This window comes from Cuculus canorus, chromosome 1 (assembly GCF_017976375.1).
Source record: "Cuculus canorus isolate bCucCan1 chromosome 1, bCucCan1.pri, whole genome shotgun sequence".
In the NCBI taxonomy this organism is placed as follows: Eukaryota; Metazoa; Chordata; class Aves; order Cuculiformes; family Cuculidae; genus Cuculus; species Cuculus canorus.
Genome location: NC_071401.1, coordinates 125,967,828 through 125,989,528, shown reverse-complemented (window position 1 = coordinate 125,989,528; position 21,701 = coordinate 125,967,828). Strand labels below are relative to the sequence as shown.

The 21,701-nt window shown below is 42.9% G+C and overlaps 2 protein-coding genes and 1 long non-coding RNA gene across 3 annotated transcripts in view; 1 reads left to right on the top strand and 2 right to left on the bottom strand.

Moving 5' to 3' along the window:
• Positions 1-3,264, bottom strand: part of EPHA1 (EPH receptor A1) — a 33,905-nt gene extending 30,641 nt beyond the window's left edge. Inside the window, exon 1 of the mRNA XM_009566678.2 lies at positions 2,970-3,264. Within this exon, the coding sequence (XP_009564973.2) occupies positions 2,970-3,036 (67 nt within the window). The 5' untranslated portion in view covers positions 3,037-3,264. The remainder of the gene's footprint in view (positions 1-2,969) is intronic.
• Positions 1,637-21,036, top strand: LOC128851451 (uncharacterized). Its single transcript, XR_008448840.1, has 3 exons — positions 1,637-2,482; positions 9,560-9,654; positions 16,621-21,036. It is a non-coding gene; the product is annotated as an uncharacterized LOC128851451 (long non-coding RNA).
• Positions 14,365-16,628, bottom strand: LOC104064390 (olfactory receptor 10AC1). The gene has a single exon (XM_009566723.2). The coding sequence runs from the start codon at positions 15,449-15,451 to the stop codon at positions 14,453-14,455; it is 999 nt and encodes a 332-aa protein (XP_009565018.2). The 5' UTR covers positions 15,452-16,628; the 3' UTR covers positions 14,365-14,452.
• Positions 21,037-21,701: the final 665 nt, after the last annotated feature.

The following is a 21,701-nucleotide window of genomic DNA, read 5'->3' as shown; positions in this document are numbered from 1 at the left end:
TCAGGAGTTAAAAGATTTTCCTCATATATGAGACCTCCCTCCCCTCCCACCTCCTCTCGAGTAACACCCACACATCCAAAAAATGCAACCCTAACAAATTTTTCTGCTTCCTAAACCTGGCCCAAAACGGGAGCTGGAAGATGAAGCCTACTGAAATGGGAACTCAACATTAGCAGCTGAACACATCTTTTCTTGGAATAGGCAGCAGACAAAACGCATGAAGAGGCAGGCGATCAAATAAATTACCAACACAGACAATCAATCAGTGTCACCCTAGAGGTACTGTTCAGTGCTTGAAACAGTGTGGGAAAGTACAGAGGCTGTGTGAAGTTGTAGAAGGGACTTTCCACTGTCACAGTACCCAAAAGCCATGAGATGCATCACTTTCTCAAACTGCTAAGCGTCCTACCTCTGACCCAGTCTGTACAGTATCTGATGGTGACCTAAAATCGTTCCTCTCTCTCTCTCTCTCTCTCTCTCTCTCTCTCTCTCTCTATCTGACATGACTGTTTTAGCCACGACAGCGAGAAAATAATGACTGCGGGGCATAGCATTGCCACCTCTGGCAGAATTGCCTTCCATGGCTGACTTAAGCCTTGGCTCCTGGAGTCATGTGACAACGGAGAAATTCAGCAGTATGTTCATTTTTAGCCCTCAAAGAAATTTGAAAATATGATCAGAGTTTGCCCTCAAGTCTTGATCTGAAGAGAAGTTTAAAATGTGCCGCTTTGTAGGCAAACGGTGAGAAGAGAGAGGAGCTGGAATAAGTCATACTGCTGGATGTACAGCTTTGTGCTGGCCTTTGGGTCTGCTGGTGCTGCTGGGACTATTTGCAGTACACCTATCACAGCCCCAGCTTGGAAACATAGGAAACAGGGAAAATTCCTTGGATTCCCTTTTAGATTCCTGTGGGTATATTCAGAAGGGTCTCAGACAGACCCTCATCACAGAAAAATCTCATAAAATAAGTTGAAGGTGAAAGGTACAAGTGGGGAAATAACTAAATGGCATTTAAATAAACAGAATTTCTCCCTCTCATCTGATGGCTTCACAAATACTTCCTGCCAAGTACAAGTAATAGAGTGTAAAGTGCAGATCAGCAAGAGTCCTGTGGAATGAGGAAGCAGGCTGTGAGCCCAGAATCAGAGATAAGAGGGATTGCACTGCTGTTCTCACCTCTGAAACACCCCTTCGGAATTAGGAGAAGGGAAAAGCAGGAATCCAGGTTTTGCAAGTTCACAGTGCTCACAGCATGGTCATATGGGAAAACCTTCCTAGCCACAGACTCCGTCCAGACAAGGCTCCTCACTTACTTCCCTTCTGCTCTTAGTCTCTATTTGAGATACTATTCTTGTGTTTCTGGCTCCAAAACCTCCCAGGGTGAGGTAGCCTGTCTTTCCAGAACCATCAGCCAAATAACACCTATCAGGCATGAAGCAGTGATGTTGAAGTGAGAGAGGATGCATGGCAAGTTGTAGGCGAGCAAGTGAAGAGGAACTCGAAAGCAGCCAGGATGGGAACTTTACAAAGCCCATGTGCCATATCACTGTACCACCAGCAGTACCCACTGTCAAGCGCTCACTGGAAGGGGCAAAGTCCATTCTCAAGAAGTACCTCTCAAAGTGAAACCCACAACTGGGATTATTCAAGGAAAGGAAGAATGAGTCAGCAAGACTACAAGAGCACAGGGAGTATAAGTACTCTGGGGCTACTAACTCTTTGGTCCAATGCCTCACTGCTAGGAACAACACACGGCTGTCCAGTCACATGGGAGGAGGCCTCCTCAAAAAGAAGAAAGACTTCAGATAAGAGCAGATGCCAGGGAAATGAGCTGTTCTCAGATATACATGTTAAGAAAGAGTGGATGACAGACACAGCCCAAACGAGATGGATGGTTGAGATAGAGGAAAAGCAGAAAAGTCCCTGAGTGTTACTGCCAGCTACTGGTCATACACTAAGGGAAACCAAAACCTGCATCGTGCTGCCTTATACTACTTCTCACCTAGGCTGGACTTCTCCACAATGTCTGCTACCTGCATCCAAGTAGCTGAATCCTTAATACAAATGTTCTTGTCAAGAATGCTTTAAAAGAGCACTCAACAATCACAGAGTCTGAGATAAGCCCATGGCTGAACCACCAGTTATGGACTAAATCTCTCGATTGAGAGCCTAGAGAAGCAAAGAAGGCGGCTGCCCTTGGCACGGAAAAGCCTCAGCATCTCTTGCTGTGACTAGAAGTCTCTGGGAGGAATGAAGTACGCAAGTACGTAGGAACCAGAAGAGATTTATTCTTCCTCATCTCTCTATTAAAAAATCCCATTCCCCAGATGTTTCATAACCACTGTACAACTGCCAAGATGGAAGAAAAAAGATCACTACATCTAATAAGAGACTAAGTGGAAGAGAGAAGGGAAGCAAGGGAGTTTTAAGAGAAGAGGTGGAAGAGGAAATTGTAAAGCCAGCTCCACCTTCCAACAGGGAGGTAGGTGAAAGACACTGTATCACCTTCCAGGACTCCAGAAAAATGACTGTCCTCTTGCTCAGAAGGGTTAACTCCCAAGAGGGCTTCCTGAGGAAACTGCGGGGGTGTTGGCAGGGGAGGGAGAAACTTTCTGAGTTTGTGTTTAAACTTGTTATCTGCAACACTTATGTTTAAGGCAAACAGGCAGAATTCCCTTGGATCGCTGGATATGCCCAGGCATTTGTGCTTCAGCCGGTGAGGGGGGATGGGATGGGCACAAAACACAGGACATACCTGGGTTCAGCTCACCGAGCCACCAGGAGCCGGGTGAGGTTCGTTCCTGCCTTTGCTCTCCCCACCCCTGCACCACCGCGCCTCTCCAGCTCCCTCCGGGTGGGCTGCGCTGGTTCTGGACCTGCATCTGTATTGGCCAAACCCAGAGAGCGGTCCCTCTCTGCCTGCCTCTGCCGAAGCCCATCCCTCCAGGACCAACGGTTCCCACGCTTACCTTCTTTGCCAGCCCCCTCGGGAGGCAGGAGAGCGCCCAGCAGAAGGAGCCCGAGGCAGAGCTTCATCCCGGTGTCTCAGCTGGAGAGGGAACCGTGCTCCCAGCCCTGCCTGCTCTCCCGGATCAGGCCTGGGCTCCTGGGCTGCTCCCTGCGGAGCAGGAGCGTGTCCCGCAGCCTCCCGACGGGAGCGCTCCCATTGCACAACTCCCGCCTGGCCCACAGCGATGATGAAAGAGCGAGGCGAGTGGGTGGGGAAGCCTTACTGCCTTTACCTGTTTGAAAGGGGCTGGTCACAGACTTCCCATCCGGCAGGCAAATAAACCCACCTTAAAGGCAGACACCTCTTTTTTTTTTTTTTAATTCCCCTCCTCTCGGGAGCCTCCCTCCACCTTTGCTCCACTCCCGTCGGGAGGCTCCCGATTGCCACCTCCCGGCGTCCCGGGATGCTCCCGAAGCTCCCGGAGGTGAAACCCGCCCCGGCAGCCAGGTGGAGGCTGCTCCGTGTGATAATGGGGTTGAAACCACCGAGCCAGCCCTGCAGCAGGGCAGCCGGATCCAGTGGGAGGTGTCCCTGCCCATCGCAGGGGGGCTTTAACGTCCCTTCCAACCCAAACTGGTCTCCTGGGTGGAAACTGGTTGGATGGCCGGGCCCAAAGATTTGCAGTAAATGGAATTACTTCCAGCTGGAGGCCGGTCACAAGTGATGTCCCCCAGGGCTCAGTGCTGGGTCCAGTCCTGTTCAATATCTTCATCAATGACCTGGATGGAGGCATCAAGTGCACCCTTAGCAAGTTTGCAGAGGACACTAAGGTGGGAGGAAGTGTCAATCTGCTGGAAAGTAGGGAGGCTCCAAAGGGATCTGAACAGGCTGGACCGCTGAGCTGAGACCGGTGGCATGAGGTTTAACAAGGCCAAATGCCGGGTCCTGCACTTGGGGCACAACACCCCGTGCAGTGCTACAGACTGGGGGAAGACAGGCTGGAAAGCTGCCTGGAGGAGAAGGACCTGGAGGTGTTGGTTGACAGGCTTTAAATTTTACACGGCATATGAAGTAAAATACCAGTACAAATAAGTAAACGTTCCTGCCATTCAGCGTAGTTATATCTTAAATTTCTTCCAGTTTAATCCGGTATAAAGTGATTCTCAGTCTCTGGTGGTAAGTCTAAATTTTTTATGCCTGCTTTTCCCCTACATTTGAATGACTCCCATTGCAGCACCAATATAAGGTTTCCCTTTCTAAATCCCATATCTTAAGGTTTGCACTAGTGGAAAGGATCCATTTCAGTCTTCATCTGTACAATATTGTGCCTTCTTCAGTTTTTGAATGTAGCAGCGGGACAGCTAACTTCTCCTTTGTGATGGGACAAGATAGAGAAGGCCTAAATAGACGTGAAGTGGGAAAGAACCATTTGCAGCTGGAGAGTGAGGCTTTAGGGTAGCTCAGGAGCTCTTGTCCTTCCTAAGTAAAAAAAAAATCAGTGTTACAGCCTTACATTCAGTTCCTCTGAGCTACCTAAGTTTGCATCTGTAGAATGTAAGATGTGCCACAGCTCTGGGGTGAAGAACCTGGGGATGATCTGTCTCTGTTTCCTTAGTAGGCAGATACTCAGGACATTTCATTTAAGCTATTTGGAACAGGCAGGAAAAGATTTACTGGTCATATTGGAAAAGATGGCATAAGATTTACTTTCTTTTTTCTCCCCTTGTTAGTGGTGGCTGATGGGGTTCAGAAATTAGGGGATTCCAGCTGAGGGTGGTCAGAAATCATAGATACCGCTTTGTTATTCTGTAGATTGGAGTTCACATACTGCAGCTCCCAGTCAGAATGTGTACAATGGTGATCAAACAAAATACAGTCTAATGTTACAGCAAGATCAAGATCTGCAGCAAACCTATAAACAAGTGGAAACATAAAGAAGTAGAAACCCCAAATGCCTGGGACTTTACTGATATCTTTGAAAGCTCTACTGCATTGCTTTGCCATGTGTACTCTGCACCAAACTGCAGATCCAAAGGGAAAAAGAGGGTATCTACACAGAGGCTGTACACAATGGAGTGGATTTCTACACGTGAATTATTCATACAAACTGCTGAGTATTTAATTTACAAGATCATAGAATCATTTGGTTGGAAAAGCCCTTTGAGATCATGGAGTCCGACTGTACTTGTCCGCTGCTAAACCATATCTCTGAGCACCTTGTCTACCCATCTCTTAAACACCTCCAGGGATGGACGCTCAACCACCTCAATGGGCAGACCCTTCCAGTGCCTGATAACCCTTTCACTGAAGAAATTTTTCCTAATATTCAGTCTGAACTTCCCCTGGTGCAGCTTGAGGCCATTTCCTCTCATCCTATTACTTATTACTTAAGAGAAGAGACCAGCACCCACCTTGCTACAACCTCATTTCAGGTAGTCATAGATAGTGATAAGGTCTCCCCTCAGCCTTTTTCTTGTGCATCACAAGTTTGGATCTTTTTCTTTGCAAACTGTTGGACAAAGCTAATTTCTCAAGTTTCTAGTAGAAAAAAAAAGTTGAAGGAACTTAATTTTAAAAAATCTTTATCTTTACAATTGATGATTATCATTCTATGATTCTATGATTTATACCTCCAGAAGTTTTTCACTGTTGTAGGTTCCCAGTGAGCTTCCCATCTCTGGCATGCTTTTTGATGGTAAGAAGATAACAGCATCTTTTAAACTCCCTCTCAGCATGTCTTTGAGTCGAATCTCATCCTGTTTTTCTAGTCTCTCTGAGTATTTCTGAATCGCAGGGTATATTTTTTCTTTCCATTTCACAGTATCCTGTTTTGGGTATCACTGAGATTAGGTATCACTGGAAAATATCACTACACAACACACCTGGGCTTTCCTCCTACAGAAACGTGGGCTTGTGGTGAGGGAACTGAGGAGAAATGGTATGCACCAAGTCTTGTCTTGATGTACTTTTGGGACAGTCAAAGGGCACTCCCAAAACTTAGTTGGGACGTGCTTCTTTTGAACTGCAGCTGGAACTCTTTCATATGTTTCTTATAAATTGTTTGCCATGTTTCTTGCTCCTCACATTTTAAAAAGAGCTGTGAGTTTCACCATTGTGCTGTTAAATGTCCTTCTAGACAATGAATGGAACTGAACCTAGAAACAGTCTTTGGAGTTCCTCGCTTGGTATTATTTCCCAAAGTATCAAAGCATTCCTACATCTGTCAGCCTCTAGTATTCATAACTTGAACCTGTGCATCTTGAACTGTCTTTCCGTAAGGTGTTATAGTAGCACAGACATATTGAGCTCCCAGGGGCCGTAATCACGTTCTGCAACAAGCCCTACTTCAGTCTAAATGAGAAAGCTGCCCTTGTGTTGTGGCTTCTGATTCATTCCTTTCATCCACTAATTCTACAATTCTAAGAAAAATCTGTGACAGCCCTGTAGAGCATAAGGCACACTCTGTTTCAATGTTTCATTCCCTGTAAATAATTCCTGCTCTCTCTCTCTTATTCTCACCTGCATGACCACAGTTTAATATTCTAGTGTTTTCTTTTTTATCTTGGAAAGTTTTCTGGCTCTACTCCACCAGCAATTATCTTAGAATCTTTCACAGATCTGACTTCAGTCTTTCTGCAGTGAATAGACTCTAACATCTAGTGGTTTAAGCCATTAAATTGGGTTTGTACATGGACTTTTTTCATTCAGAAACTCAGAATTTATTTTAAACAGACATTTTAAACTCCTACAAAGGAGAACACTCTTTTTGATCACAAAGTGGTCAGCCCTAGCATAGGGACTTGGGGACTTGACTGCACTTGACAACATACCAGTGGCAAGGACTAAATATGGATTAGAGGTTCAGTATCCCTGCAAAAAAACTCCACTTACATGTTCATCAGCAACGTACTCGTAGGTGTTTCTATAGCTATATAATGCCCTGGCTGGACACTCAGTTAGGCACGGAAGTGTATTTCCACTGTTGGCTGAACTGCATGCTTTCTGGCTTTTGTCCCTTGATAAGCTATCCTGCACATGGTCTGCCATGCTTTTATTTGGCTTGCAAAACGGAAGTAAATTAAATTATTGCACCATCCTGAAAATGAGGAGGGCCTTTCTTTTCTCCAGAAATCACTTGCGAAAATTCTTTTGCCTTCATATCCCAGTTGTGCCCCCCATGGTGGTCCCACAGACGTGGAGCCCAAGAGGTCCCAGTTGCCTCAAGGTGCTGTGGCAGGAACAGACAGCAGCCCACCCCATCCATCAGGGCTACGCATAGTTTAAGGGTGATGCAATCAGTTTTACCTCGTGAAGGCTGGGATTTTGTTTCTTTCCATGTTGATCTTTTTGGTCAACAGTGAAGCCATGAGGAACTGAGGGACCTACTGCAAAAAGAAAAACAATATAAGTAAAACAGGACTTCACTTATGTTAAGATGCAACATTTTGCATAGACAAGTAGAAACCAATGCAAACCTAGCCATAATATAATCTGAGGCATATTCTCATTCATAAAACTGCTCGATGTGGTACAAGTCTGGGTCACAAAAGTAAATTACTTTTTAATAGATATTATAGCACATTATATACTCATACATATCAACAGTGCTCTTCTACACTTACCATTCCTCTTCAAGGGCATGTGCTTCCTGGGCACAGCTAAAGATATTTATTTTCCTTTGTGGCATTAAGGTTTCACTTTTTTATTACTTCTATTACTGACTTCAGGGTCAGGAAAAGAAAAAGAAAAAAAAAAAGCAGAATTCAGTTTCTCCTTGAGCATTACTAACACAATAATATATATATCTGATAAACGTAAAACTTGACCCAGAGAAATTTGATTTCTAGTATAGCTGTTCATGACTTCTTCAGCTAGGTTGTAGAAAAATAGGACTATAATATTTTTAGTAATTGAATCACATCTCAAAATATAGTAATAGTAGTCTCTACATGACAAGTATATAGCTCTCTGTAATTTGTAATTTACACGTTTTCTAGCTATTCTTTCCCATTCATGGAATACTTATGCTTGTGAAAATATTTTAGCCATGTTAAAAAAAATCATTAGCATTAATAACACGCAATAAGCAGCTGTATCTCTAGTCATATTGATAGAGTGATTTGAATTTCTTTTCTCTCTACACTGACAGCTGAATGTGTGAGTTAATCAATCTTTTAATTTCTATTTTTCAAGAGAAATTTTAAAGCTTTTATTTATCTTTCCAATTTGCAGTTATCTTAATGGTTGTCTTCTTGACAAATTGCCTCCAAAATGTAAACACAATAAGCTTGCCCTTATTTCTTCTTGTTGTAGCTTAGCCTTGGTGTTGTAGTGTTGCTGTTATGTGAGAAAATGAAATAATTGCAAATGGTCACTGGGATAACAGCCTGTGTTCATCCTAAGTGGTTTCAGTGTTGGCATCAAGAGAAGGTATTTGAAAGACACCTTGCTGTCTTGCAGGTGGAAAGAGGACGTTGATTGTGGTACCATCTTCCCAATTCACTGTCAACTCTATTCCCAGTTCCCACTTGATTTTTGAAACTTGAACTCTTAATTCAATCAAAAACTGAAAAGTAAAATGAATGCTGAGAGGAGCTGTAGACCAAAACTACAGCAATATGCCACACAGATTCTAGAGACCTGATTTTCAGCAGTGGCTAGGCTAGAGGCTATGTCTTGCTGAGCCACCTGGTCTTCCCTCTACTTTGCATACCAATTTATAGAACCAGACAGTCTTATATCTTTACATACCCATTTGTAAAAACCAGACTGTCTCATATTTTTGCACTTATGCAGGTAAAGCCAAGGGTACACACTGGGTGGGTATTCACCTTCCCATTCCTGGACTTGTCTAGAAGATAACTGAGCATGGTGGGATCTTTAGAGCCTAGGCTAGGGATAGAATGCTGAGATTATTAGTTCCACCTTCAGTCAGCTTTCTGATGTGGAGATGATGGTAGGGCAATGCAAAACTAACCCTGAACCCAAACAGCTGGTATGGAGCTTCACCTCATTCCTCAACTCCACTTTGGTCTTCTGATTATTTCTTGTCCTGCATTCCTGGTTGCTTCTTGACACAATCCATTTAAGGGGACGTAAGGCCTCCACAGCAACTCAGCTTGAAAATAAAAATATTTTGGAATCTAGACATTTTTTATTCTGGGAGGGAAGGGCAAAATGTAGAAGCGTATTTGTTCCCTATTAGCCTGTTTATAGGGGTATGGCCTTTAATTTTTTATATCATAGAGGATCCTATCAGGTTTTATATGCTGAGTAAGTTATTTCATGTAATGGCACAAAACAATCTCAGGAAGGACTCATCTCCCTTCTTCTATAAATCTTCTATGTATAAATATCTGTGAAACTCCTATAGTTTCTGTCATAATGAAGTCAATATGACAATTGCCCTTGGCATGCTGAATAATAAACATATAGAAAACAGGGGCCTTTTCTCAGTAAAGCAAATTATCATCTTTGACAACTTTTACCTTCATATTACAGTCCACTTTCTAGGTTCAATGTGATCCATGCTTCCATTTTCACTGGATACAACTCCATTGTTGTAAATACCTGTATTAATTTCACCTTGATGCTTTCCTTCTGCTTGAGATCAAAGGACAAAATAAGCTGTTCAGGTAAATACAGGATTATCTGCAGCTTTTAAAGAATCCAAAAGAAGGGAGGCTGATGAACTCACTTTCTAGGTAAGCCAAAATGGGTAGGCTGTGATAATATGCCTTTGTCAAGAGCAGCTGAATACACTGGAAATTCTTTGGTGTTCTTAAAATTGGTCTTCCATAAGAATTTCAGCTTCCCCAAACCATGACAAAACTACATTCCTGTAGTAAAGGAATTGTATTTAGACTCCTAGAAAAGTAAGGATTTTTTTTTTTTATGCATCCGTATTTAATTCTTTTAGGGGACTGATTATTTAAACGGACAATTTTTAGGAAACAGTGTGCCAAAAAAAAAAGGAGCTTTCACTGGTACCTTACCAGTATCTCTGGTACTGGTAGGTAGCACTCAATGTCATAGAATCAATCATAGAATCATACAATGGTTTGGGTCGGAAGGGACTTTAAATCATCCAGTTCCAGCCCCTCTGCCATGGGCACGGACACCTCCCACTGGATCAGGTTGCTCACAGCTTCATCCAGTCTGGCCTTGAACACCTCCAGGGATGGGGTATCCACAACTTCCCTAGGCAACTGATTCCAGTGTCTCACCAACCTCATGGGAACAGAATTCTTCCATATATCTAACCTAAATCTCCCCTCTTTCAGTTTAAAACTGTTAACCCTCGGTCCTCTCACTGTAGTCCCTGAGAAAGAGCCTCTCCTCATTTTCCTGTAGCCCGTTTCAGTACTGGAAAGCTGCTATAAGTTCCTCCCAGAGCCTTCTCTTCTCTAGGCTAAGCAAGCCCAACTCTGTCAACCTGTCTTTATATGAGAGGCGCTCCAGCCCTCTGATGATCTTCATGGTCCTCCTCTGGACTTGCTCCAACAGGTCCATGTCCTTGCTGTGCTGAGGACACCAGAACTGAACGCAGTATTCCAGGTGAGGTCTCATATTTCCTTAGGTGAAAGTACCTCTTGAATGGTATGTACTATTCAAGGTACCTGATCTTGGATACCCTGAATATTACTCAAAATATCTGCCATCATCCTCCAAATCCTCTTCATTTCTGAGCACGTGAACAGCATTGATGAGACCTTACAGGCCTCACAGGTTGAAATCTTGGGGGTTGAATTCTAGTCCTCAACCACTGATGAGATCTATGCTCTCATCCAGTGCCTTCACAAAATTAATTGCAAGGATGATTACTCTGTTTTTATGTCTCTGTAAACAATGAAGGGATTCTTAGAGATATCTTAGCTGGTTTCATTGTAAAACCTCATGACACTTTTGTTTGCCAGATGTCTGCAAATTTGGGGATGTAGGCATTCTCCTTCAAAGAAAGAACAGAATCATTGTGGAATGCAGGTCCAGAAGCTTACTTGTGCACTGGGGAGGTCTTCAGACCATACGCAACCTAGACAGTTATGATGACTTTTGTCCTATCCACCTTTGATCAGAGATGGAATATGCGGTTGCCTAACTCTGCACTGGCTCACTGACTCCTGCCCTTCCCTGTGAAAGTCTGAAAAGGACTCAAAAATCTTCACCTTTTTTCAGTGCTCATGCCCTGTGTCAAGGATGTTGCCCTCTTACTTCACTTGGGCATTCTCCAGCTCTCAACACACAGCTTATTAAGTCAACAGGACTGAAACAGACACTTGTAAAGGGAGATTGCTGGAAAAGGGGCTTAGGTAGCTCCTGGCGATTGCTTAAAAGAGTTCTGACATATTTATATTTATATTTATATTTATATTTATATTTATATTTATATTTATATTTATATTTACTTTGTTGCTTCTCTGACATCATAAGCTTCCCCTTCCCACTCATCCTTGAGACCTCTTTACAGATCTATACAGCAAAGCCTTGCACTCAACACAGCTGGGCATAAGAGAAAGGCCAACAGTGCTATGAATAGCTGTGGGATGGGGATAGGATGGGGAATAAACATGGGCTCTGAGGTAGGTCCTCACTCCATTCATTTGCAAGCACATGGGGTATTCACAGAAAGCCTCAATTGTTTGTTGTGCTTCCCATGTATATTTCAGAACTAAAGAGCTCAAAGCCTAGCCTGGCTGCTGTTGCAGTTATGTCATCCCTTCCAAAGGCAGCATCCACATCCTTGCAGTGAGGACATCTGCTGAAGTGCCCCCAGTCGGTAAATGTTCATGAGGAACATCTCTCGTTCAGGACACAGCCCTGCTATCTTCTCGCAGCTAGCAGCAGATGATAGTTATCACTCTGCTAGATATCCTATGTCAACAGCTGCCAGAAACACATGGGGGCCCCTATCAAGGTGCTGATCAATATTAAGTGTCTTTCTGTCCCTTAGTTTATGGCCAGGTATTTGAGCATATCAATACCCCCTAGAAGGCCCTGCTGTAGAAGCCTACTGATCTCAGAAGGGACCTCTGGAGGTCTCTGAACCAGCACACTGCTTCTAGCAGGATTAACTTCAAAGCTTGATTTGACTTGACAAGATTTGGTCCTTCAGTCTTGTCATGTGCTCATTACAGTTATTTACTGTCTTTAAATTCTTTAATGGTATTTGATTCAAAGTACTTCTTTTTTAGTAAGTAATGTTCTTTTATGGAGACCCTCCCCCTCTCATTTTTGGAAGACCTGGCAGGTGATTAAAATGTTCACTACAACTTTGATGATTTTAAATAATGCAGTTAAACGTTTGCTCACAGCAGTAATTAGGTATTCATTGACACGAGAGCCAATATTCTGTGTTAATGTTTTAGCCTGACTAGACTGTCAACTTGAAGACAGCTTTTAATATGAGTTTTAATTTCCACATTTCTCTTTTTTCAGATGGCTCCAAGTTAACTTCCTTAGTTACAGTGCCAATCTTTTACATTAGTCAAATCCACTTACCATAATTTTTAATGATTGTAGCCCAGAGAAAGCAAATATCACTCTGCTCTCTCATTCTGCCAAGTAAGAGAGCTGAGGGCAGCTGAGGTGCTGATATTCCTTTGGATTAGTCAGAGAAAGAGGAGCAAGCCTTGTAATTTTTTCTCAACAATTTGATATGTATGAAGTGAGTTCTGAATCATAGGGTATGTTTGGGGCTTTAAAGAGCCATGGGGGAGAAAAGTATTAGCTAATATCATGAAGTTACTTCTTTTCCCCCTGTTTCTATACAAAACTGATCTTCCCCCAGTTGTCTGAATCATCCTGTTCCACTTACATATAGGAAACACACAAAACAAAACTGCTTTGCAGCTTTCAGACTCTTATCTCTGCTGCAGTCCGGAGTACGTGCTGTAACTCTGACTGGTTTTTCTAAAGAAATTACATTAACTGTAGCAGTGGTAATTTTAATCTTACAATGATAGATATCAACACTACTCAGGCAACCTTATTTATGTGATATGGTCTTTCCTGATAAAAGTCACATGAAGACACCAGAGGTTCAACAAGGCCAAGGGCAAGGTCCTACACCTGGGTCTGGGCAATCTACTGTTTCAATACAGGATGGGAGATGATGTGATTGAGAGCAGCCCTGCGGAGAAGGATTTGGGGGTGCTGGTTGATGAGAAGCTCGACATGAGTCGGCAATGTGCGCTCGCAGCCCAGAAGGCCAAATGTGTCCTGGGCTGCATCAAAAGAAGCGTGGCCAGCAGGTTGAGGAAAGTGAGTCTACCCCTCTATTCCTGTCTTGTGAGACCTCATCTGGAGTATTGTGTCCAGTTCTGGAATCGTCAACATAGGAAGGATATGGAGCTGTTGGAACAGGCCCAGAGGAGTGCTACAAAGATGATCAGAGGGCTGGAGCACCTCCCATACAAGGACACACTGGCAGAGAGTCAGGGTTGTTCATCCTGGAGAAGGCTACAAGGAGACCTTATAGTGACCTTCCAGTACCTGAAGGGCCTACAGGAAATCTGTGGAGGGACTTTTTATAAAGGCTTGTAGTAATAGGATGAGAGGCAGTGGCTATAAACTGGAGAGGGGCAGATTTAGACTAAACATGAGGAGTAAATTCTTCACAATGAGGGTCGTGAGGTGCTGGCACAGGTTGCCCAGGGAAGCTGTGGCTGCCCCATCCCTGGAGATGTTCAAGGCCAGGTTGGATGGGGCGTTAGGCAGCCTGATCTAGTGGGAGGTGTCCCTACCATGGCAGGGGGTTGGAACTGGTTGATTTTTGAAGTCCCTTCCAACTCAAACCATTCTGTGATTCTATATTAGCCTTTATGTTGCCATTGGAACAATCCAAACCTAAAGCATCCCCCTATAAAAGAAAAGATTGCTTCCTGCACAACAGGTGTAGGAAAGTCATATTTTTGTCAAATCGATAGCACTTTCATTTCCATTATCTAGAATAATTCAAAGTAAGATGAATTTACACTTATGATCTTTCCACTTTTCATGGGATGATGGAGTGTAGCTTTCTGCTAAATTTGGAGAAGACCATAGCACAATTTCCATTTCTTCCTAGGCATGGGCTTTCTGCTTCTAACCTTCCAATAACCTTTACCTTCTAACCTTTACATTTTCTGTGCTGCAAAACTTACAAAAGTTTTTATTGACTTCCCAGTTTCAAGCTTCTGCTTTCATCTTGATAGAAAAATAAGGAAACCAATACAGTGGCTTTAAATAATTTTGTGTTGATTTTTTGATTGTGAATCTAAGCATGAGTATGTATGTGATCGCTGAAGTGAGACCACAAACTGGTCAAAGTTTTTCTTCCTCACTAGTCAATAAAGTCATTAAAGCATTTCCCTTTAGGTAAAATGTTATGTCATTTTGTTATAAATGCAATGAAGCATTCTGTATTCTACCTGGATATTTGCTGTAGTGAAATCTATGGAGAATCTGGTCCTAATGTGGCTTTGGGGCTGTTTTCCAGCAAGCACACATTTGTCCTACTAAAATTTACCACACACATATCACAGCGCTGTTAGTATCCCGCGTCAGCTGAGATATTTTCCTCCTCCTCAACATTTTCCTGAGGACCCCTCTGATTTCCTTGTTCCTCAGACTATAAATGAGGGGATACAGTAATGGAGTAATGTTGGTATAGACCAAGGACACCATCTTGTCTCGAGCTGGTGAGTAACTGGCCTTCGGACGAATGTATATGAAGGTGGCACAACCGTAGTGTAGCAAGGTGACGGCCAAGTGTGATATGCAGGTAGAAAAGGCCTTGCATCTTCCCACAGAGGTAACACGTAATAAAGCAGCAGCAATGCAAACATATGAGGTCAGGATGAGGAGAACAGGTAGCAGCAGCAGGAGTACACAAGCAGCCAGCAAGGGCAGCTCATGAATGTAACTCTGAGTACAGGCCAGGTGGAGCACTGCAGGGACATCACAGAAGAAGTGGTTGATGCGATGTGACTGACAGAAAGGTAAGCGGAAAACAGCCATTGTCAACCCCAGGGCAACAGCAAAGCCTCCCAGACAGCATGCCATGGCCAGCCTGAGGCAGAGACCCTCACTCATCACGGCTGCGTAGTGAAGTGGCTGACAGATAGCAACGTAACGGTCGTAGGACATGGCTACTAGGAGGAAGCATTCAGCCCCACCGAGTGCCACAAAAAGGTACATCTGTACAGCACAGCCTGTGAAAGAAATGGCCCTGCCATCCACCCCTATCAGGCTGAGGAGCGCCTTAGGAACGATGACTAAGGTATAGCAGAGCTCAATGACAGAGAGATGACAGAGGAAAAAAAGCATGGGAGGACGGGAAGGCTCCATAACCACTGCCATGAAGATCATCACATTCCCTGCCAATGTGACCAAATGAACAATGAGAAAGATAAGGAACAGGAGGACTCGCAGAAAAAGCAACTCGGAGAAGCCGAGCAAGAGGAACTCCAAGGCTGCATCAGTGCTCTTATTGCCCCTCTCCATGCAGCTTTCACATGGCATCTACAGGGAGAGAAACAGAAAGGAGACAGTTTAATTTGACTTGATGCCTGGCAATCAAGTCTGCATGGGAAATAATATTGCAATAGTGTAGAACCAGTGTAGTAAAGCAGGAGAAAGGTAATTTCATTCAAAACCAAAACTGATTTCACTCAGTCACACTCATATACTCTGTGACTCATCTTCTCACAACCACCAAGGTTCTTGTGCCTAAATGATCTGCCTAGGATTCTTTGCCATGATATTGACAACAAGGAATGTTAGTTGCTGGGTCTTCATAATTCTCTGAGTTGTTCTTAGGTTGGTGACTGTGTGCAGGTTTTGAGAATGCCCTATATAGCCTTTAGGAGTTGACACTGATTAGTCTCTCCATCCTGTCCTGTTCTTAAGAATCATCATTGGATTCTTTCTCCTGATCTGAGTGCCCTAAGAAGCTGCAGATAGATGTGTTTGGATCTTGGTAACCCGCTAATCTAGCTGTCATTGTCACCTATGTCTTGCAGTCATTCTGCTACTACTTCTTCTGGTGCTTCCACCCCCAGGCAGACCCATTTGTTCTCTATTCACCTCAATACTGCAGTTCTCTACAGCTGTGCCAGAGGTGTACAAGCACAAGCAGGCTGTGGCCTGGAGCTTCTGCTTTACAATATGACTCCAGTTAAGGGGAATTTGTGGTGTTTGCTATCTGGGTCCTTCCCACCCCACAATGGAGCTGCCTCAAAGTTCGTATGGAAATAGGGTTTAAAATGGAAGGGGTCAATGATTCGACATAAGGATTTCAAAATTATAGCTGGCATTTTGGCTTCTTACATCTTATGGTATCTAAGTTAAAATAAACAAATATCCAAACTCGAAACCAAAGATTGCCATGGCAACACACTCTGTGTAACAATTTCTTGTTTAAGAAAATACAAAGCTAATATGTTGGACTTAAAGAGAATGAGACTATGCTTGCCACAGGAACAATAGAAAGTTCTTAGGAATGTAGAGTGATGCAAAGTTGTTTCAGTTGTTAAGACCTAGAAAAGATGAGGACATAGAGAGCTGAATTATAATAAATTACAAATACTGGTCACAGGTGAATAATGCTCATTGCTTATGTGTTCATCCTGTAATGCAATATTTCCTATAAGGAATAATTTTAATTCTTTCTATACTGTACTCTAAACCAGGGATAAAAGCAGAGATTCCTCAAAGACCATTTAAGTATGAAAGAAGCTGGAAAATTACATTCAATATTCCAATGTCAGCAAGGACGAATAGAAGCAATGGGAAGTTGATAGGGAAAATTATTAATGAAGAGAGAGACTTTCCTGGAAAGAAGACATCTCGAAAAAAGCTTCAGAAAGAAAAATCCAATAGAGCTGAGGAGGTGGATCTGATAAGGCTACACCCATTTGTCCTTATTTTTGCCACTGCAGTCTCTGGAACTTGTTGCCCAAATGATTCCTTGTTATCCAATATCTCAGTAGGATTCAAAACATCTGGGAACTCTGCCATTTTTCTTATGAAGCACAAAGATCTAATTCTTAGTTTTGCACCTGAGGTGATATAATTGTGGATGTTTTCATCATTCACCTAAGTTAGGAAGAAACTTCATCATAAGCTCCAAGGCAAAAAAATGGAGAGTCGGTGAAGACCAAGAAGGAGCTTTTTAGAGAATGCAGAGAATGTAGAGAGTAGTGGTCCTGCAAAATCAAGTGACTCCACAAGGACTACTGCTAGACACAGTTCCCAGTGGTTATGAAGCCACAGCTAACTCCTCCATCCACCTGTTGCTGCTCCAGGACCTCCTCAACAACTGTTCTAAAAAATCTGGCTATGTATGCATTGTAAGCAAGTAGTAGTTCTTCAAAGGAAACAGGAATAATGAGTTGATGATATGTGATCTTAAGTCTACAGACTCAACCACCGCACACCAGCTGGGGCTCCACTCACTCCAAGCACTGAGACTTTTAAAGGACTCTACTAAACATAAAAATGCTAAAGAGTGGGGAAGAAACAAGGGTTTCCCTTCCTTTTTTTTGGAGCTGATCACTTCCATGACAACATACCGTCTGTGGGTTATGAGACAATGAAACAGAGACTTCTTCCTCTTGATGATGTTCACGGTTCATTCTAGGCTAAGATTCTGTTTCTAGCCCAGTCTGGGGTCCCTCTGGCTGTAAGTGTCTCCAGAGTCAATGGTTTCTTTCAGCATTTCATCATCATCCTCTCTTCTGCAGGACACGGTCCCTTATATACAATATAACACAGAGGTCTTTTCTCTTCCTGCTGTCTCTGCCCTCCCTGCAGGAATGACAGGCAGTTCCATTCCTTCCAAGAAAAGGGGGGGTAGGGGTGCAGTTTTTCTCTAAATCAAGCAACAGGATGTAAAATAGCACCTTCGGAGTAAGGCAGTGTGGTAACACCCTCCTAGAGAGACCTTGCTCCTTTCTCTGAAGCAGTTGAAAGGAGCTGATTATTCATCGGGCTGGCTTGTACCCATAATATCAACAATTTAATTAACAGAATGCATTTCTGCTCCTCCTAAATCAAAATAAATCTGTGGGGGTCTTTAAATAGGTTTAAACCAAACCCATCCTTAAAGGCAAAGCAAAACACATATAAAAAATTTAAACCCACCTGTAGAAGTGCGTGTGGAATTTTCACCAGTTCAGATAATCCATTATTTCTTACTTTCTCAGATGAAATGAAATCACTGTTCAGCAGTGGATAGGACTGAGATGATTCAGACCCAATTTATTTTTATTACCATTGTTACATTCATTCCTGGCCACTTACACTGAAATCATTACAGGCATCTCTAGGTTTATGTAATTAGAAAAGAGACATAAAGTCAAGATTTTTGACTGCTGAAATGGAATTGCTTTCCATTAACCTAGCTTGGCAGAAACATGTAAGTATGGTGCATTTAGATGGCACTGTGGTTTAGGCATGGAAAGCCTACCTTTCAAAATATTCTGCTATAATCTTTCATCTATATGGCATAGTCATTTGGGTAGAAAATTACCCCATGCATCAGTACATGTACCTGAGGAGTAATCATGTTGGAGCAGCTCTGCAGAAAAGAACCTGGGCTTCCAGTGGACAGTAAGATGAACATGAGCCAGGAAGAGGCAATGAAAGCCAACAACATATTGGGCTGCAATTGGAAGAATATGGCCAGCACATGGAGGGAAGAGATTATTCACATTTTTCTGGCACAAATGAAGCCACATCTGGAACATTGCATCCACTGTTGCAGTCCCCCATATGTAAGATGACAACAACCTCAAGAGGAACACATGATGTCCAAGGAGAGGCTGAGGGAATAAGGCCTGTGCAGCCCAGCAAAGAGAAGGCCATGGGGGATCTAACAGATGACTGCAGCTAGCTATTAGGGGGCTACAGAGGCAAGAGAGCCAGAGTCCTCCCAGAAGGGCACAGTGAAACAGTCACATTTGCATCAAAGGAAATTCTGCTTGTCCATGAAGAAAAAAAAAGCTTCTTCGCACAAACGTGGTTTGGCTCTAGAACACCCGTCCTGAGAGGCCGGCAGGTCTTCTTTCTTAGAGATATTCGTATGTTGTCTGGAAAAGGCCATGACCAGCCTTGTCTCAGTCTGGAGCTATGTGCTAGGAGCACAGTGTTGGAATTGAGCCCCTCAGTGGTCCCCTTCCATCAAAATCTTTCTTTGAGTCTATGATTGTCTTCATCTAGTATTGACAGGAGAAGAACTGTATGTACCTGAGAAGCTTCGCTGTCACAAACTGAAATCTTTGTGGAGTTTGGGCTCCTTCAAGGCCACTACCTGGGATTCTGTAGTGTGACAATTTTGAAATTAAGCAGAACTTAAATGTCAAAGTTGTATTTAAGTATTTTTGCACTTTTTTTTTAAATCTGTCATGTAACTTCTGGGAATTAAAGCTATGACTGTGGAGTTTGTCCTCTTTAGTATCTCAATCACTTCCTTAACTTTAAACTTTAAAACTTCTTTTTAATTTCAACTTTTTGCCCTACACTTGTTTTGTTTAAGATACTGCAAGCAATTCAGGGCACAGAATGTCCTTAAAGCCCCTACAAAACTGAATTCTGAGTCTACCTGGAATTTCTAGATACTTTTCTATAATAATGAATAAAACAACAATGCTGAAGACTCTCTGTGGCATGTTCTCTCTGCAGGTGGAATAGGAGTAAAATCAAGGAGCTGATTATTTTATAATTCCACCTAGCAAATTGAGCAGATTATTAGTGGAAGTAAATCTTGACAGTGAAGAGTCTGTTTTAGTCAAATGCTTTGCCGTGTGAGATTGCTCCATCTAGCAAATTCTTTGAGAATTTCAGAACACCAACTGATTAACTCATGTGTAGCTTCTCTTTGTGTTATAAAATAAAATCCAGGGGTTTAGGTGCTTTTAATTTATATTTGTTCTCTGCTCTAATCCAGTCTGCAGGAGAAAATCTGCTACCTCAGCGACAAAGCAAAAATAATTGCAAGGAATTATTTTGACAAGTCTGTTCTAACTTTCTCATCTTCAGATGGTCCTTTCCTGCTGCTGGACTGGAAGAGAACATAGGTGAATCAGCACAGACCCAATGTGCTGTAACCAATATCACATAGCCAGCAGTATATGCACTAATATTTTTTTCACCATAGTGCCCAGCCTTACACTGAAATAAGTAAATTATTGTTTCAGTTTGTCTGTGTGTAGATAAGCTGTCATTTATTAATATGCAACTTACCCCTCCCCACAAGGTTTCAACACACGCCTACACATTACCTCCAAAACATGGCTCACCAAACAGGGGAGCTTTAGCTGGAGCGAGGTATGCATCCCAGTGCCAGAACACACGGCAATAAGAAAAACAACAAGCAGGAGAAGATGAGAATATGCATGTCAAAGCGACTCCATACTTCCTCCTCTAGCCCACACCTTTCAGGTTCCCAGCATTTTCAGTGCATCAGCTTGCAGCCAAATTCATAACAGATTAATAAAAGCTGCATGTTGGCATTAGTGTTTGCATGTCTTAAGTCTGCAGTGTGTTAGAGAGATGAACCTTCTCCCTCGCTGCAGAGTTCACCCCTGCTGTCCTCCCGCACAGTCTCTCTTTTTTTTTTTTTCAGTAAACACCTGCAAGGCTTTGGGACTGGTCTGTCTTAGCCCAAGTTTGTATAAAGAGTTTCTTGGAATCCAGTTACAGTTAATGAATCACATCATATCAGTTTCTATCAGCAACTGCAGCATACTTGAGAGGATGTTCCCCTCAGTCTCTAGAAAAAAAGGACCATCCCTGGGCTTGCCTATCCGTACCCAGGAACAGCCAGCCTGCTCCAAAGAGAGCAAGAGAGACAATAAATTTGCCAAGGAAGTACACTGGGAAGCTCAGTGTAACCTGGAGCAATCTGGACAAAAAACGGAAATGGCTGAGACATGTACCAGGAAGCCTGGAGAAGGGGAATGGCCAGACCCAGCGACAGATGAGGAAACGGTGCTCTCAGCCCAGACAGCCCTGCGGCTCTGACGTGATGGAGAGATGCAAAACTTTTCAGCAGGCCAAAAATAATGTTCAAACAGCACGAAGTAACTAGGCAGTGGTAAAAGAGAATAAAGAGGAAAAGAAAGATTGCAGATCATCTTTGCATGCAAAAGCACGCTGATATTGATCCTCTAGGGGTACTACATTGTTGCAGCAAGAAAAGATTTTGGCTTTAGCAGCTTCACTGATGTTCTGCTGCAGGTATTTTCACAAGCAGAAGCTACTTCGTTATTCAGAAACATTATGGTGACTCAGCTGATTAAAGAAATTAAGGCAGTTTTAAGGTAGATTGCTTGAATTGGTTTTGGTGATTAATGAAATGTAAGATTCACTCTAATGAAAATGTTATCATGATAATGTAATGTGAAAATAAAAGTTAATTTTGAGAAAGTGCATTTGTCACTCCAGTGAGGCTGATTATTTTCAGGATGTTGTTGGACCAAAGGTTGGAAATGGCAGCACCTTGAAAGAGACTTTTTAACAGGTGCTGGATCCTTAGTACTAACTACAGAATGCAGTCAACAAGAGTCAAGAAATGCTGCCTCCCACAGAGACAAGACATGAACACAATTGTGCTTAGCCTTTTGGAGAGGCAGTGTTTCTTTATTCCTGTAATGTCCAGAGCTCTCTGGAAACCAGGAATTGAAACTGGCCAAGGTGGTAACAGCAGGATGACTAGCATCAATTTGCCTTGGTGAGAAAAAGCATCACCCTGCTCTCATTGAGTTTCTGC

Coding starts and splice junctions, on each gene's coding strand:
- LOC104064390 (XM_009566723.2), bottom strand. CDS start 15,451: ATGCCATGTGAAAGCTGCATGGAGAGGGGCAATAAGAGCACTGATGCA.